The following is a 15,630-nucleotide window of genomic DNA, read 5'->3' as shown; positions in this document are numbered from 1 at the left end:
CAAGTGACCCTCTCCTAATAAAAGCAATATTAAGACTCAATACACATTTAGATGAAATATATTTAACTTCCCTCTTCCCAGGTTCTTGCACACAGTGCATAAGCCTTACACTAAGAAACACCTTTAGTAGTCCTCATGCTGCTTTGTGTTGCACAGAAAACAAAACTTCCATTTATTGTGTTCATATTCACCACTTGAACTTTTTTTAATTTCCAAATTACAGTTTGCTTACAGAACCTTAATGAAATCCCCATTGTTCACACATTCTTGTATGTAACACAGAGAAAGGACACAGTTACAAAAAATATAATCAAAATCAAAACACCCTACCCAAAATAATTTCATTGTCAAGATTCATAGCTTTAAGAAACCAAGCCTCTTGCAGATTCTTAGCAGCAAAGTTCAATTATAGAAAGGAGCAGGTCAGAGCAGTCAGCCAGGTCCCCCACTGAGAACCAGAGCTGACTAAGCCATAAAATAAGCTGAGTGGCTCTGTCAACCTGACTGATGCTTCAGTAATTATCTAATAGCTCTTGGAAGAATCCATAGCCAAACTTCTTGATTTTCCATAACATTTAAAAGACAGAGCTAATTTCAAGAGATCTTCAGATCCAGGTAAAATACTTGCACTCATGTTTTCCCTGCTAACTTAAAATTGCATCTAAGGTTCTTCTCTGATGTTTCAAGAAAATTTTTGCAAGCAAGAGTAAAAAATTTTTTTTAAAAATGCTACCAAATATACAAAGCGAAGGATAATTTAATGTTTTAATTTTTTAAACATATATTTCAAGAAAAGAGCAATTAATTAGTCCTGAATGAACATAGGTTTTTAAAGCAGTCCTTCCTTATTTTAAGCAGCCCCCTTAGAAATGCTTTATCTCTCACTTGGATATAGCACTACAGTCAAAGCCATTATATACCTGTGCTCATCTTTTTAAACCTACTACTAGATACCATTTGCCCTAGAACTGTAAAGAGGTGTCCCACAAACAGAAGCCTTTAATTTTCATGGTTGCAGAACACATACACAAAGAATTAATGAACTGCCCAAAGGAAAAAGATTAACTCTTACTTTAAATCAGACAGCAAGTTACATACATTTATGAAGAAATCTACTGAGATTTATGACTGCTTCAAAGCAGTAACTGAAATACAACAGCAGCTATGAATGATATACAACCTTCCAGATCCATAATTGATCCTAGCTTCACCTTAAAAAAAAAAAAAAATCACAGCAGCTGAATAGATATGCAAATATACACAAACAAATCTTTGACCAGAGGTTAATAAGTAACTGTGTTATATCAAAGCCAGAGACTAGACACTGAAAGTGCTCAGCAGTCTCTAACCCACCAGCTCTCAGGCTGGTGCAGCAGTGGAAAGTCTCATCCAACACACCTTTCAGGTGGCATTAAAATCTTGTGTTTCCTGTTTAGATGTTGAGCTGAACAGCTACCTCTAATAATAATAATACAGCTTCCCTCTCAGATAAGCATGCAAAATGTATAAAAAGGCAAGTGATCAAAATATCCCCTTGAATGCCCAACTGTTCAGTATCAAGAGACTGCTGCTGAAGATTTAATACCCCAGCACTAATTTTCAATGTTTTCACACTTGATATGAAAATTGCATTTTGCTATTACACAGAGTATAACAGTCATTGGTCATTTGCATCATCCACCTCAGCACTAGTGAAAAAGTACCTTCTGAACAGGGATGAGAAAACATGGCAAGTTTTGTTACCAAGTTGTGTCTCTACTCATCTTGCACTAAGCAGTGCATGGAAATAGGTGATCAGAAATTCAGCAGTCTACCAAGACATACCATGTTTTCCCATGCACTGACACCATACATATCTCAAAAATCCAGAAGTTCAAACATGCAGCAGAATGTTAAAGCACTTTAAATGCTCACTAGATGATAATGAATGATTTAATACTCAGACAAGTCAAAGCACAGGAAAAGGATTGTGCTTACACTTCAAGTTTCAAAGTAACATTGTTTCTATCAGAGTATTTGAAGTGCAATGAAAGTTCACTGAATTCAGAAGCAAGAGACACCATTTAAAGGAGTAGGAAAATAAGCACAGGTTAGACTACTTCAATAAATAAAAAAACAGCAGGAACATGCAGACCTCAGAGTCAAAATTTCTTTTCAGATTCATGATATGTCAAAAAAAAAAAAAAAAAAATCAAGAACAACCCTGTCTGACTTTCCCACATGTGATGTCTTTTTGGCTAAACAACTACTACTCTATTGTAAGAAACACAGATATTACCAGAAAACATTATTTACAGAATGATTATCAGATTAATTATATAAAATACAGATGAAAATATACACCTTAGGTTTGAGATAAGCCAAGCAAATTCACTGCTGCTAACTAAAGCACTTCAAAGAAGGCGACAGGCACCAAATATCAAAATTGAATCACAAAACTACTCAAAGTAACAGACAAATTTGGGACGGCAGAGGTACAGCAAAGATCAATTAAGTTGGAATGATTTATAACTAATACTAGCCTATCACTAATTACTTAGCTTCAATAAATTCTATTTTTCTTATACAAAACTGAAGAGAAACCTTTAGTCCCAGACTGTGATTTCTACCAGTACTCAGCAGCTTTTTTCTTAATGCAACTATGTAATGCTTTTTACCCTACATTTTACAAAATACATCCCCACATTTAAGTGCACGACTAGAAACTGTGCTGAACTCGTGGAAAAGCGCTTCACAAATCTGAGGCGCGAGAAAGTCGTAACGATGCTCAGCTCCAGTTTCTGGAAGCAGTTCTGTGAAAGGAGAAGTTTCAGAAAAGGGCCTTTGATCCCTGGTTTTCGAACTCTGACCATGCATCATTCAATTCCATGAAGATCATTTTGGCATATTGCTCGTAGGGTTGTCCTGTAGCCTGGAAACAAAAAGAATGTGCCATAAGCATTAAAAATACTACAAATTAGGTAATATTGAAAAGATCCCACCCCTTTTATATTTGCTGTCTTATTCAACAGCTATATACTGCTCTGTGAATATAATTTTACAGACAGAGAACTCTCTCCAACCGTATCCAAAGTTTGCCATGAGTATTTTAAATAAATCCAATACTTGGTTTCCTTACTTTACTTTCAAAGTTTTCAGTACAATTCATAAGTAATTGAAATTTAACTAAGAACAATTTTCAGAGCTATTCTTTTCATAAATAGTTTCAGTTACTATCACTTACTAATCAAATTAAGTCATTTTTGGAATTGCTTCCTGAGAGATCTTACTGTAGTGTACAAGGATAAAATTGGAATCCTCTTTGGGATAACTTCTTTTGGATGGGATTCCCTGGAGAAAAAAATCTATTGCTGGTGTGAATGATGCTAAGACTCAACATGACTGACACACACTTCCTGTGTGTTTGCTTCCATACTCAAAGAGAGTATGCTCCTCATTCTCTGCCTGTTTCACAGCAGACCTGACTCTGGGCCAACACAATCCAACCCTTGTGGTTAATAAACATCCAGTCCCAAAAGATTGCTCTCTCCAACAGAAACGGGAAGCCCCAGAGTCCCCTCCAGCATCCTTCCCCTTCTCCTGCTGCTTAGCTTTTGCCACTTGTGGTACTTTATCGACATATTTAGAGAGTGTTTTAACGGGTAAGTGGCAGAATAAAAGAGCAAGACAGACAAATACACCTTAAATAGAGCGGTGTTCTGACACTGATGCATTAAGGGCCTTAGGGGAAACACCTAAAAAACTATCACAAAGGTGGAAAAAGTCACATACCCAAGGAAATGTATTGTTTGTTTATGGATACAAGACAACATGGGACTTAGACTACTGCTCACTAAACCATCAGTGAATGCAAACCTGAAAATTCAAACCAATTATATCTAATGCTGCTCTATCTAACACAAGAAGCTACCTTGATACATTGGGATGCAATAAATATTTTTCAATAAACAGCTACAATGTAATATTCATTATGTATTTTTCATCTGATAATTTGTTTATTCTAACAACTTTACTTTTTTAGTAAAAATAGTTTAATAAATTAGGTCCAGCAAGTTTTTCCTTTTAGTTTTGCTGTGGCAGCCTCTGAGTCTCCATACTAGTTCTAAAAGACTTGAAATACCAGCTCATAGAAATGAAACAAATTCCACTAATTAGTATTAAATCTGCCATCTCTCAGTCAGAACCCAGCATGACTGACTTTGATGCTCAGTACAACCCTCATGGGATTTTCATTTGTTAACTCTTCTCTGTTGAATTCTGTGCTGTGTCAGGATGACAATAATCCTGTACTACCTGAATGCAGTTGGACACCACATTCAGAAAACTATGGAAGCACAGTGAAGAACATCTAGGGTGCTCATTGAGAACCAAGGCATTTGCCAGTAAGCAGTATGATGTGGTAAAAGCAGTCTGTATTCCTCCTATAACAAATAATAATAAATAAATCAGAGGAACACACTCACCTTATCAGGATGAACTACAAGCACAGCTTTCCTGTAGTACTTCTTTACTTGCTCAGGAGTTACTAAATCTGCCATGCTGACTGGTTTCCACTTATTTTCCCCTTCCCAAAGTACTGTATGAAGAGTGGATATCAGTGCTCTGATATTTCTCTCCTTTCCTTCAATCCATTCAAGAATCTGGGAAAATCAGAAAATATAGAACTGAATGCAGCACTGCAAGCATTCTCAGCCTCTACAAACAATCTTCACTCTCTGCAAGACTATCATGTACAACTCAAGTACAGCTGTCCTACTGCACTCACTCCCCAAATTAAATTGTCTTACCCATGCAAAAGTGATACTTTGCATCTACCACTAGGGAATATTTTATTGCAGAAATTCAGTCATTGCAAGAGAAATTACTGAGACAGTTACATGTTACAAACCCCTTTAAAATTAATGGCAAGAGAAATGACAGCAGTAATTAAAAACATCTGTTACAAGTAGATACCACCTTAATCTTGTCAGGGCACACACAAATTATTACTTGATTTGTACAGAAGTGTAAATATATTTTAAAATTTCTATTGTACAAGCTTTGTACAAAAGATCATGCCTATTAATAATTCATGTTTACTTAAGCAATCTGCAGAGGTGCACACACTAAAGTGCTCTTCGAGATATCCCCAAAGTCAACTGGAATAACGTTTCAGATTTGAACAGCAATATTCAAGCCATAATATAAGGATACAGTGTTTTCATCGAATACTTACTATCACCAACAAGGATGGTAACCAAGTATTTGTATTTTTTTCCATTTGTGGTGATTTCTGTTAAAAGGTACCCATGCAAGCTGTGCACTCTCTCTCCAGAACAGATATTTTGTGAAAACAAATTTCAGTAGCCCTTTAAGGTTTGTTTATAAACTTTTCTAAAGCACTATAAAGACTGTAAAACTGAAAGTGTATTAATATGTGAAGTCATCAATGACTAATGGGTCAAAATAATCTGAACAGCAAGGAATGCCTCCCAAACTAGTTACACAGGCTGTCTCCAGAACTGCACCTTCTAGGAATTTCTTAGAACAGCAGCAGCGCTTGTTAATGAAAATGAAAGTACATGTTCATCCTGAAGACAGCTTTTCTCACATGCCTCATTCTTAAAGCATATTTTTGTACTATAAACTAAATCCATCTTTTCTAAACCACGACCCTTTAGCTTCTCTGTTAGTCATTGTATCCTTCTGCTGTTATCAGCAGTTTTAAGCATATGATCAGATTTTCATTTAAATCAAAATCACTGTTAAACAAACCTTGAGTTTCAGGGGGTCCATATCTTTAGACATCTCTTGTTTTCTCATCTCAGCAATTGTCTTTGGTCCCTTTTTATCAGATTTCGCTGAAAATCCTTGATTAGATAAGAGATCCTCAAAGTCATTTTCTGAAACTTTTGGCTTTTGACCTATGAAAAGAGAAAAAACATTTAATGCAAAGTTTCACAGGAAAATAACACTATCAGGAGAAATATATTGCCTCAGATACACCTGGATGGCATTTATCACTACACTGATAAATATCCTTCAGTGACACCAAAAGCCACAAAACTAAAAAGGATAGAAATAAAAGAGATCATTAACAAACTTTCAGTCCAGCAGAGCAGACAACTTCACATGCCAGCCTCTGACTAAATACTTGCATATCCTCCTTTCTAAAAAAAAAAACTGAGTAGATTTGAGGGACCACACATCTATCCACGATTTTGCAAATGGCCCCATTTTCCCACTGTTATTTCCAAATGCTACACAACAGTTTTTCAAATAACCATATTCTCAATACTATCATTGAAAGCATGTAGTCAACATCAAAGCACCTTGAAACTTATCCAGAGTAATGAAGGGATAAAATACCAACATGAATATTCATTACAGAACCAACAAATTTCAGAGAACAGTAGACTAACTGAACTCTGAAGAGGCCTCTGGATGTTGTTTAGTCTAATCTCCACTAAAAGCAGGGACAACCAGGTACATTTGTTCAGTCTCTGTTCTGCCAAGGTCCATCTGTTTTTAAGGGAGAGGATTACAACAACCTGTTTCAGTATTTCATCATGCCAGTTGGTTTTTTTGCATTGTTTTACAGACCTCCCCATGCTGCAACCTATGCCCACCACCTCTGCATCCTGACACCTCTTTCCAGAATAATCCCAACAGAGTAATCCCAATTTAAAGAGGCACCTGCTGTTCACTTATACACTAGTTTAAGGTTCACATAATCCTAATACCAACACAGCAGAAAGTAAAATTTTCCAAGAAAGCTCAATACAGAAGAGGCCAAGCCTATCCCTATAACTCCAGACTGGCCTACTGAGTTGGAACATGCTAAAAGACTATATGATTCCAGCTGGTCCTGTCTCCATGTCTCTTTCAAACCAAAGAATTTTCAGTTATTTTAACCTGTCTTTCTCAAGACAAGCTACTCTTCTTCAGCTAGGAATAACACTATATCCCTTTACCTTTGTATCACAAACAGACTAACATGAAGCAACATTATCAACCAACTCTCCCTGGACGGATGAAATTTACCTTTCTAAATGCACCCATACAAAACAGTGCCCATATGGGTGAGTAGCTGCAGTCTTGAGACTCTATGACCAAACTCTCATATACTTGACGCCATTGTCAGCTTGTCTGTTGTGTACTGGGATAGCTTTGGAAAGGCAGGATGCCAGATTTGCCAAGTGTTTTTCTGTTTTCTATTACACACAACTTAAATGTAAATAAAAGTGTGAAGGTAGAAGAGCTTCTGCATGTAACAGCACACCCAACTAACTACACATTATAAGTCCATGTCCACTTTCAGAAAACTTACCAAAGCTTGGGGCTCTGACTCCTCTTTCTTCTCGTCCTCCAATAACACCCAAGTTTACTGTGTAGTTGGGCTTAGCTGCTGTGCTGGACTTAGTCTGGGACTGCCATGCAGTAGTTTGTGGTTTGGAGGTTTTCTGCCACTGATTTCCCAGCTTCTGAGATGGAGCAGTCTTCTGACTAAATCCACTACCCAGGAGTCCACCAGTGGATGAACCTAACAATAAATATTGTTAGTTGTTCAGTTCAATGCCTGTCACCTGTTTAATACCAGTAAGAAAGTTTGGTCTTGACATATAACCACATAGCTCACAGTGATATCACCATACAAGAGAAAATTTAATAGGACAGTTTGGGGAAAAAGAATTTAAGAGTCTCATTAAGAAGTAACTTGGATGGCAGGAGCTGGAGGCTTTACTGAAACTCTTGTCTTATAGCTCAAGGTCTCAAGTGTCAGTTTTAGCAAAAACATGCACCCTTATCTGAAGGGTCAGGCACATGTCAGGCCAGGAGATAATTTAGCTGTGATAGTAGTTCTGCCTCCTACTTCATTATATTTCTGCTAATATGCAGTGCTTAATAAATAACTAATTGCATAAAATGGCCACAGACTGAAGATTTTCAAATTACTGCTTTCAAAGCCTCTAGTGATTCCTTGCACTACTGTTTAAGGAGGATGAGGAGATTATTCTACAGCAGCACTCACAGGGAATACACTGCACGTGAATAAGAAAAGCACTGCAGCCTCCAGGAGATACTGTAATCATCCTCCTGTGGCACAGGCCAAGCTTGTCTGGGTACACACAGCAATGCAAACTTGATTTGCTCTTTCACAAATGGCTCCTCACACTTCAACTCTTTTGTGGTGGCTGCTCATACTTCTAACTTGGACGTCTTCCCAGGGCCACATATGAGATAGCATACTATATCTTGAAATACCACACCAAATAAAACCTAGTATTGCAATACGACAGCTAATAAAATCTAGGAAAGCACTGCTTTTTCATGAAATCACTCAACTGCAGTCAACTCAGTTTTCAGTTCGACAACTTTTGAAATTTACAGAAAAATAAATTATTACTAGTCAGAGCAAATAACCCTGTAGACTGAAAAATTATCTCTTTCATCTGTTCTTTCAACATTCTGTGTTCACATTCTTTCACATTCTATGTTCACTGTTGCAATTTTCAAGGCCAACAAATTCTTCCTGAAGGACAAGTCAATGCCTCACTGTTCACAGAAACTTTTCAACACCACACTCCTACTTTCTGATAGGAGACCATTCATAAAGAAGAGTGTAATAACATCAACCAGCACAGAACACTATTGGTATTAACTACTTGTAGCTGCTATTTCTTTTGGGTTTATATGGCATTCATATTTAAGCAGCTTGCACTCTCATAAATTTTCTCTAGAACAGTGTCTTGGTACACGGAAGCCAAGAAACTCCTATGAAAAATACAACAGAGTGTGGTATTCCAGCCGTATTCCAAAACTGAATTTCAGTTCTTGTGATGCTTTGAAATTCATTTCAAGCCTGAGAACATTAACTAGGACAGTGACATCTGGCTACTTCTTAATGCAGTCATTTTTCCTATTGAAAGCTAACTGAAAGAGTAATGAAATGACTTAAATCCTGCTAAAATTAGTTCAGTTTCTTTCATCGGATTCAGTGTGGGCAATACCTACATCTTCAAGTAGAAGATAAACTGACTCTTTTTACTGTCACACTATCTATAGATTTAACAACCTGAATTAACCTGAATTATTGAACTAGAGCATTTTGAAAAATTTTTACAGCAAAGCGGCCTCATTGGTACTGCTTCAACACCAGAATTTTGCAGTGCTTATGCCCAAGCAACATCAAGAAGTCAAACACTGCATGCTGCCTAGTGTTTCTACAAGAATTCCACTGGTACTCAATTCAGTACACAGTGCTAACTGCCAAGGCAACAGGGTAAAACCTGCATCAGCTCCAAGTAAGGCAGGTTTATGCAATTCAGCAACACCAGGCTGCTCTGAATCATTCCTTGTACTCTGGGCAGCTGGCCACATTTCTTATGGCAGTGTGGGCTCTGAAACACAAGGACCTCAGCTCTTTGTGAATGCTAATTGCTTAGGCCAATAAAACGCCCTGGAAAAAGAGTTACCCTGCAACGTCTCTTATGCTCCAGAACTCCTTGTGCCCTCCACGGCAAACTGACAGATGTACCTAACACTTTTGGTCTTGGTGTGCAATGTACAGGCTTGATTTGTGCTCATCTTACAAACATGGTAGATGTGAGTAGCAGAGCTATGGAAGTCTACTGAATTCAAAGGAAAGCACTGAATTCACTGTTACTTTGGAACTAAAAATTTAACTGATTTAATCCTGCTTTCATTTTAAATCCTTCAAGAATAATATTAATCAATAATAGGTAAGAAATCTCATGCTCAGTTATTGAACCAGTAACTCCTAGTTTCTCTTACTATCTCAACTAGATTCTGAAACATTAATTATTTTTACTGTTCTTACATGACAGCTGTAGTTATCTTCTGAAATATTCTGGAAGTTTCAAAAATATCTGGAAGATTCAATATTCTCTTGCTACTCCCCAGCTCTCAGCAAATACCTCAAGCTGGTCATCAAAAATTAACAGAAAACACTTTCCATTTCAGGATGTCAGCAACATTCATTGGTAAAAGAAGCAAATCAAACAGTAGAAACGCTTAATACAGTCTACCAAAAGTCAGATCTTACCTGGAAGACCAGATCCCAGGTTGGCAAGATCAGCAAAAGGATCAAAGTTCTGAGCTTTCGCCTGGCTGAAAGACAAACCTGAAGACACACTGGACTGGATTCCGGTGGTAAAAGCTTGACCTGTATAATAAGACACATCACATACCTGGTCTGTTTGGAAATTGAGAGAAAGAATAAAAGTAATATCTCCACAACAGCTCATGCAAACCTCCCCAGCATTCTACTTCACAACATCTTTTTCTATGACAAGAATCACAGTTACTATAGAGAATTGAAACAATTTAATTCCTGCATCTTGAACTTAAAACTGAAAATCTACACAAGTGCCCTATTAAAGGAGCATTTAAATAGCGAAGTAAAAATGCATGAAGACATGTCCAGCAGTTTCAGGTGATTAAACTGATCCAGTCTGGAGTATTCCTCTAGTGGAAAAATTTAATTTCATAATACCTTCACAAACAGGCTTCAGCTGTGGTGATGCTACATTGCTGGTTGTTGAGGAATCGGCCCAAGAATCCCATCCACTTAAGAGATCTGGGTGGCTTGTAGATGATGATATTTTAGGTGGATCTGGTGTCAAACTGCCTACAAGAAAAAAAGGAATGTTTTTGTGTTTAAGAAAACCATCAAGGTAATACACATGTCTGCCAATACTAACAGAAGATGTACCACATCGTCAGCTACAGAACTCACTTAAGTTTCTCAGTAACAGTTGCGCAATCAGAAGGGTTATGCCACTGGAATTCCTTCATTTCTATTTTAAAACATCCCACTCACTTCATAGATAAGGTGTTTTTATGCACAGGCAGTGCTGTGAATTTAACAGCTTAGGTCTCCTGACCAAATGGACTAGCTCAGGTACAGATCTAGGGCATGCTGCTGTTCCTGAAAACACAGCCAGTAAGCAGAAAACAGCAGTGCTCCATGTTCTCTTCATCACTCAGCAGTTTGGGTGCTACACAGGTGAAGCCAGGTCACTTCCAACTGCAGGTTTGCCTAACCCGGCCTCCTGTGATGAAGGAGCCTCTTGGCCAACTAATGCACTCTTTCACGTGTAACAGACAAATGAATGCACACTACTGAAGAGCAGGATACAGTAAGAATGATTTTTTCTGGGGAAAGGTTAAGAATCTCTAGCTCCATGGATAAAACCCACTTTTCTATGAACCATGACATCTAAATGAAAAGGTTGTATTTAAAAGCACACAAGGGTGCTGCTACCAACTCCTGGAAAAGGTCATATCCCATCTAAAGATATAACTGCCATCCCTGACACTTCCAAATGATTCCCCATTTACCCCAAATATGAGGTGAGCCATCCTCAGTGAGATATGCTATGTATGAAACATTCAAATTTGCAGGCCAGCTCTGAGCATTATCTGAGCACAGTTTGTGGAGACTCACAGTGAAGCAGGACAGCAACCTCTACTTTAACGCTGTAACAACTGTCAGTGCTGCAGGGAGAGGGGATATTTCAGTAAAGTCAGTACATTTAGCGGTTCTCTAACTGGTGCATTTCATAGACACAGGGTTTAGAAAGTTAACTCAGCCATCCTTACAAAAGCAGCAACATTTTGAGGCTTTGAAAGTCTCAACTACTGCATCACAGCCTTTCACTTGTCTCAGCTTCTCAGCTTTAAACATTCTAAATATTAACTCCAAATTCTCTTAGTTAAGGAAATAATTAGAAGCAAATTAAATACTCCTATAGTGAATCTACTAACACCATTTATAATTAGATCTTACAGCTGCCAAGTGAGCACATCAAATACTGTGCAACAAATATCTGCTGAAAACCTGTATTTCAGCAGTATTCTCTGCTGCATGTGAGGGAAAACATCAGAATAAAATGCAAGAAGTACCCACCATTTCCAGACCTTTCTCCAGACCCAAGCTTCATCTCCCTGCCTCTGAAGCCATGAGAGAAACCGTATATATTTGTCTCAATACTCAGGACCCCAGCTATCCAGTGAACAGCAGTGTCACAGGCCATAAATCTATTCACCAGCTTAGAACTTTGCTGTATCATATTCTACTCCCAAAAGTTAAGTGGGCCTTGAATTAATACTAATATATTGCTTTTTAGTCTGAATTTTTTTTCTACAATCTCTGCCATTAAAAGTATTTTCAATATAAAAAGAAGTATAAGAAAATTAACATCACATGGAATTAATTATTAAGAAAACAAGTTGAGAGCAATAAGAATAAATCAAATTACAGGTGAATGCATTTGAGGGATTGAGAACGTACCATGGGAATAAGCTGTTTTATAACAGTTGGCTTAGGAGCAGACAAGTTCATCGCCTCCCCCACCCTGAACTAAGCAGGAAGTAGCCTAGGACTGCACACAGCAGTACATTCACTATTTATAGTAAAAACTCATATACAACCACTACACTTATCACAAAAATCTGAAACAATGCAATGTACAATATACTGAACAGATAACCCATTCCTCCTGAATCTGTTTGTTCTTATTCTATCTTCCCTTTAATTCTACAATGTGGGTATTATGTCAGATTTTAACATCAAGAAAAAGTGTTATCAACACCATACTTGGACTTCTACATATTCTGAAAAGGTATGATGAGACAATACTGAATCCCTATTTTTAAAACTGGCACACTGGAGTTTATACAGACACATTAAGATAAAGCAGCAGAATATCTAAAGAAATGGTAAAACAGGAACTACAGCTTGATATTCCAAAAATGGAAGCAATTAAGATCATGAGCATGCAGATCCAAACCTGGTTGTCTCATGTTTTTTAGGACGCATATTGATAATCTTTAGTCATAAAGCAATGAACCACTGGAAGTCAGGGCAAGGAACTGTGGTTTTTACTAACACTGTTCAAACCAAGCCAAGATGCAAGAATAAGTTGATGGTAATCAGATCACACTTTCCAGCTTCCTAAAATAAAAGACCTGCATTTTATTACACACAACTTCACATAAGGTTTTCTTTATTTAACCTGTCATGTCTACAGGAAATCCTTTAATCACAGACAACAGGATTCTCTATAAACCAAGAGGCTGTTTTAGTATGATGCAAGGTTTTTTTAACCTTATCTAAAGCCTGTCTGAGAACTCAGGTTCACAGAAATCTCTCCTCAGGAGAAGACTATACTGATCACTCAGGTTTCTTTTGATCACCTTCCAAATCTCCTGCTGACTTTGAGGGAAATATAGTCTCAACTCAACCTGCATTAAAGATGATCTGCCACTTAAAAAATCCAGAAGAAAATTAATTTACTTTGTCAATACACAGGTGTTTAGCAGCAACAGCACAAAATTTTCCTATTATAGGACAGAATGCCTTAAGACACCAGATACCATGTAAGGACTGCCTTTCATTTTAAAACTTCTATTATTTCAAATTTTAAGCCAACATCTGAAAAATATAATGAGTTCTACATCTTGAACTTGTGTTCACTGAAACGTCTTTTCTCCTGGTATGTGCAGTAGTTTAGTAATCATTTACTAACAAACAAAACTTTTCTATCACGAAAATTTGATTCTAGACAGAATTGCTCCAACAGTAGAGTCATCAAATCTCATTACTGCAGCTTATTAGGGGTACATTTTAAGTATCCTTTCCTATGTTGATAGAAAGCTCCAGAAATTATATTAAGATAACAGGTATCCTAATAAACTTACCAGGATGCAAGCTATCAAGTAAAATCAGAAGGACTAAACATAAAACAATAAGCATGGAAGTCAGATATAAAAATATTCCCTTTTTTTCTGTACTTGCTCGAATGTTATTACCAGCTGAATACTGATGGTGGTCTCCTTAGAACAGAAATCCATATTTTATTTTTTCCACTTTCATTTAATACATAAAAGGGTTTTCTGTCTATGAAGGTTCTGGTAATATTAAGCTTGGAGAAAAGAACCGGAAATGTTCTTATAAATGTGTAAAAAACACAATGTGAAGAAACAAAAAAAAAAAAAAATTAAGACAGACCCTTCTCTGTGTTGCCCAGTGGAAGGACAAGGGGCAACAGGGCACAAACTGAAATACAAGGAACTCCATTAAAAAATACTTTATTTCCTCTGAGATCTCTCCAACACTGGCATAGGTTGCCCAGCTGTGGAGTCTATAGCGCTGGAAATACTAAAAGACAGAAAGGATACAGCTCTGAACAGCCCACTCTGCTTGACCCTGCTTTGAGCACATCAGCCAGAGAATCTCCAGAGGTGCTGCCTCTCAAGTGAGTTAGATTTTGGCTAAGATCATAAAATATGCTGAGTTACAAGGGGACCACAAAGATCACAGAGTCCAGCTCCTGGGTCTGCACAGGACAGCCCCAGTAATCACATCATGTTCCTGAGGCTGATTCTGTGACCACTTCCACAACCAGCCTCTGGGAGAAAAACCTTTTCCTGATATCCATCCTAAACCTCCCCTAACACAACTGCAAACCATTCTCTCAGGTCCTGTCACTGGACACCGCAGAGATCAGATCAATGCAGGCCCCTCCTCCTCCCCTCACCAGGAAGTTGTAGATTGCAATGAGGTATCCCCTCAGTCTCCTCCAAGCTGAACACATCAAGTGATCTCAGCGTCCCCTTAAGGCCCTTTACCATACTCACAGTCCTTCTTTGGACATTCTCTAATGGCTTAATGTCTGTTTTTAAATTGTGCCAACCAAACCTGTCCGCAGCACTCAAGGTGAGGCTGCCCCAGTGCAGAGCAGAGCAGGACAATTCCTCCCCTTGCCTGGCTGGTGACTCTGTGCCTGTGCTGATCCACCCCAGGACAGAGTTGCTGCTCCTGGATGTTAGGAGCCATTCAGCTTGCCACCAGCCAGGACACCCAGGTCCTTTTCCATGGTGTTCCTCCCCAGCACCTCATTCCCCATTCTGTCTGCATTCAGGATGCCCCATCCCAGGTCCAGAATCTGGTGGAGATAATGCTCCACAGATCAGTATTCATCAAGTCTTTTACTGAGCAAAAAAATTATGTTTGGTAGCCTCACACAGGGACAGCTATAGTGTCATAAAACTGGCAGGTATGTAAGTACACACCTGAAACATAACGCTGTTACTATTAACAGGACCACAAGAAAAACATTGCAAAGGAGGCAGCAAGTAGAATTCTCTCAGCAGAATCAGTCACAGCTGGAATATAATAATTAACAATATGATAGAGAAGGCAATCAGCTGGGTAGCCTTTTATTTCAAAGAGGAAGTCCTTCTCTTTGTCAGGCAAATAACACAATTTTTTCCATCCAGTTTATTAGCAGCTAACACTCAAGCTGCATCAATAGGGTCAACTAGAGCAACTGCTAAACAAACAGGGGCAAGACAAAACTGCATGTAAAAAGCTCTGGGAAGAAATCACCCTGGATTCAGGAAAAGGCGTGTGGTACCACTATTCCTAGCTACCTGCACGTTGTAAGTAGGTGTCTGCACAAGAAAAGGCCTGGCCTTTTCTGTTGGACACAGCCAGCTCCAACAGACACATCACAAGGCACAGTTGAGCCTCCCAAACTAGACTTCTTTGGGAAAACATGTTTTCCCAAAAACCGCTGGCATCAACTGTAAAAGAAAGATGTGACAGAAAACAGCCCAGCAGAC

General features: G+C 38.2%; 1 protein-coding gene across 1 annotated transcript in view; it reads right to left on the bottom strand.

Moving 5' to 3' along the window:
• Nucleotides 1-810: 810 nt before the first annotated feature.
• Nucleotides 811-15,630, bottom strand: part of GAK (cyclin G associated kinase) — a 61,531-nt gene continuing 46,711 nt past the window's right edge. Inside the window, exons 23-28 of the mRNA XM_079330879.1 lie at nucleotides 10,496-10,630; nucleotides 10,046-10,165; nucleotides 7,310-7,522; nucleotides 5,755-5,903; nucleotides 4,464-4,640; nucleotides 811-2,911 (exon numbers count right to left, since the gene is read on the bottom strand). Coding sequence (XP_079187005.1) covers nucleotides 2,810-2,911; nucleotides 4,464-4,640; nucleotides 5,755-5,903; nucleotides 7,310-7,522; nucleotides 10,046-10,165; nucleotides 10,496-10,630 — 896 coding nt within the window. The 3' untranslated portion in view covers nucleotides 811-2,809. The remainder of the gene's footprint in view (nucleotides 2,912-4,463; nucleotides 4,641-5,754; nucleotides 5,904-7,309; nucleotides 7,523-10,045; nucleotides 10,166-10,495; nucleotides 10,631-15,630) is intronic.

The sequence above is a fragment of the Erithacus rubecula genome, assembly GCF_903797595.1.
Source record: "Erithacus rubecula genome assembly, contig: SUPER_Z_unloc_1, whole genome shotgun sequence".
NCBI classification, from domain to species: Eukaryota; Metazoa; Chordata; class Aves; order Passeriformes; family Muscicapidae; genus Erithacus; species Erithacus rubecula.
Note: the sequence above shows the minus strand (reverse complement) of the source record. Positions and strands in the feature narration are given on the sequence as shown.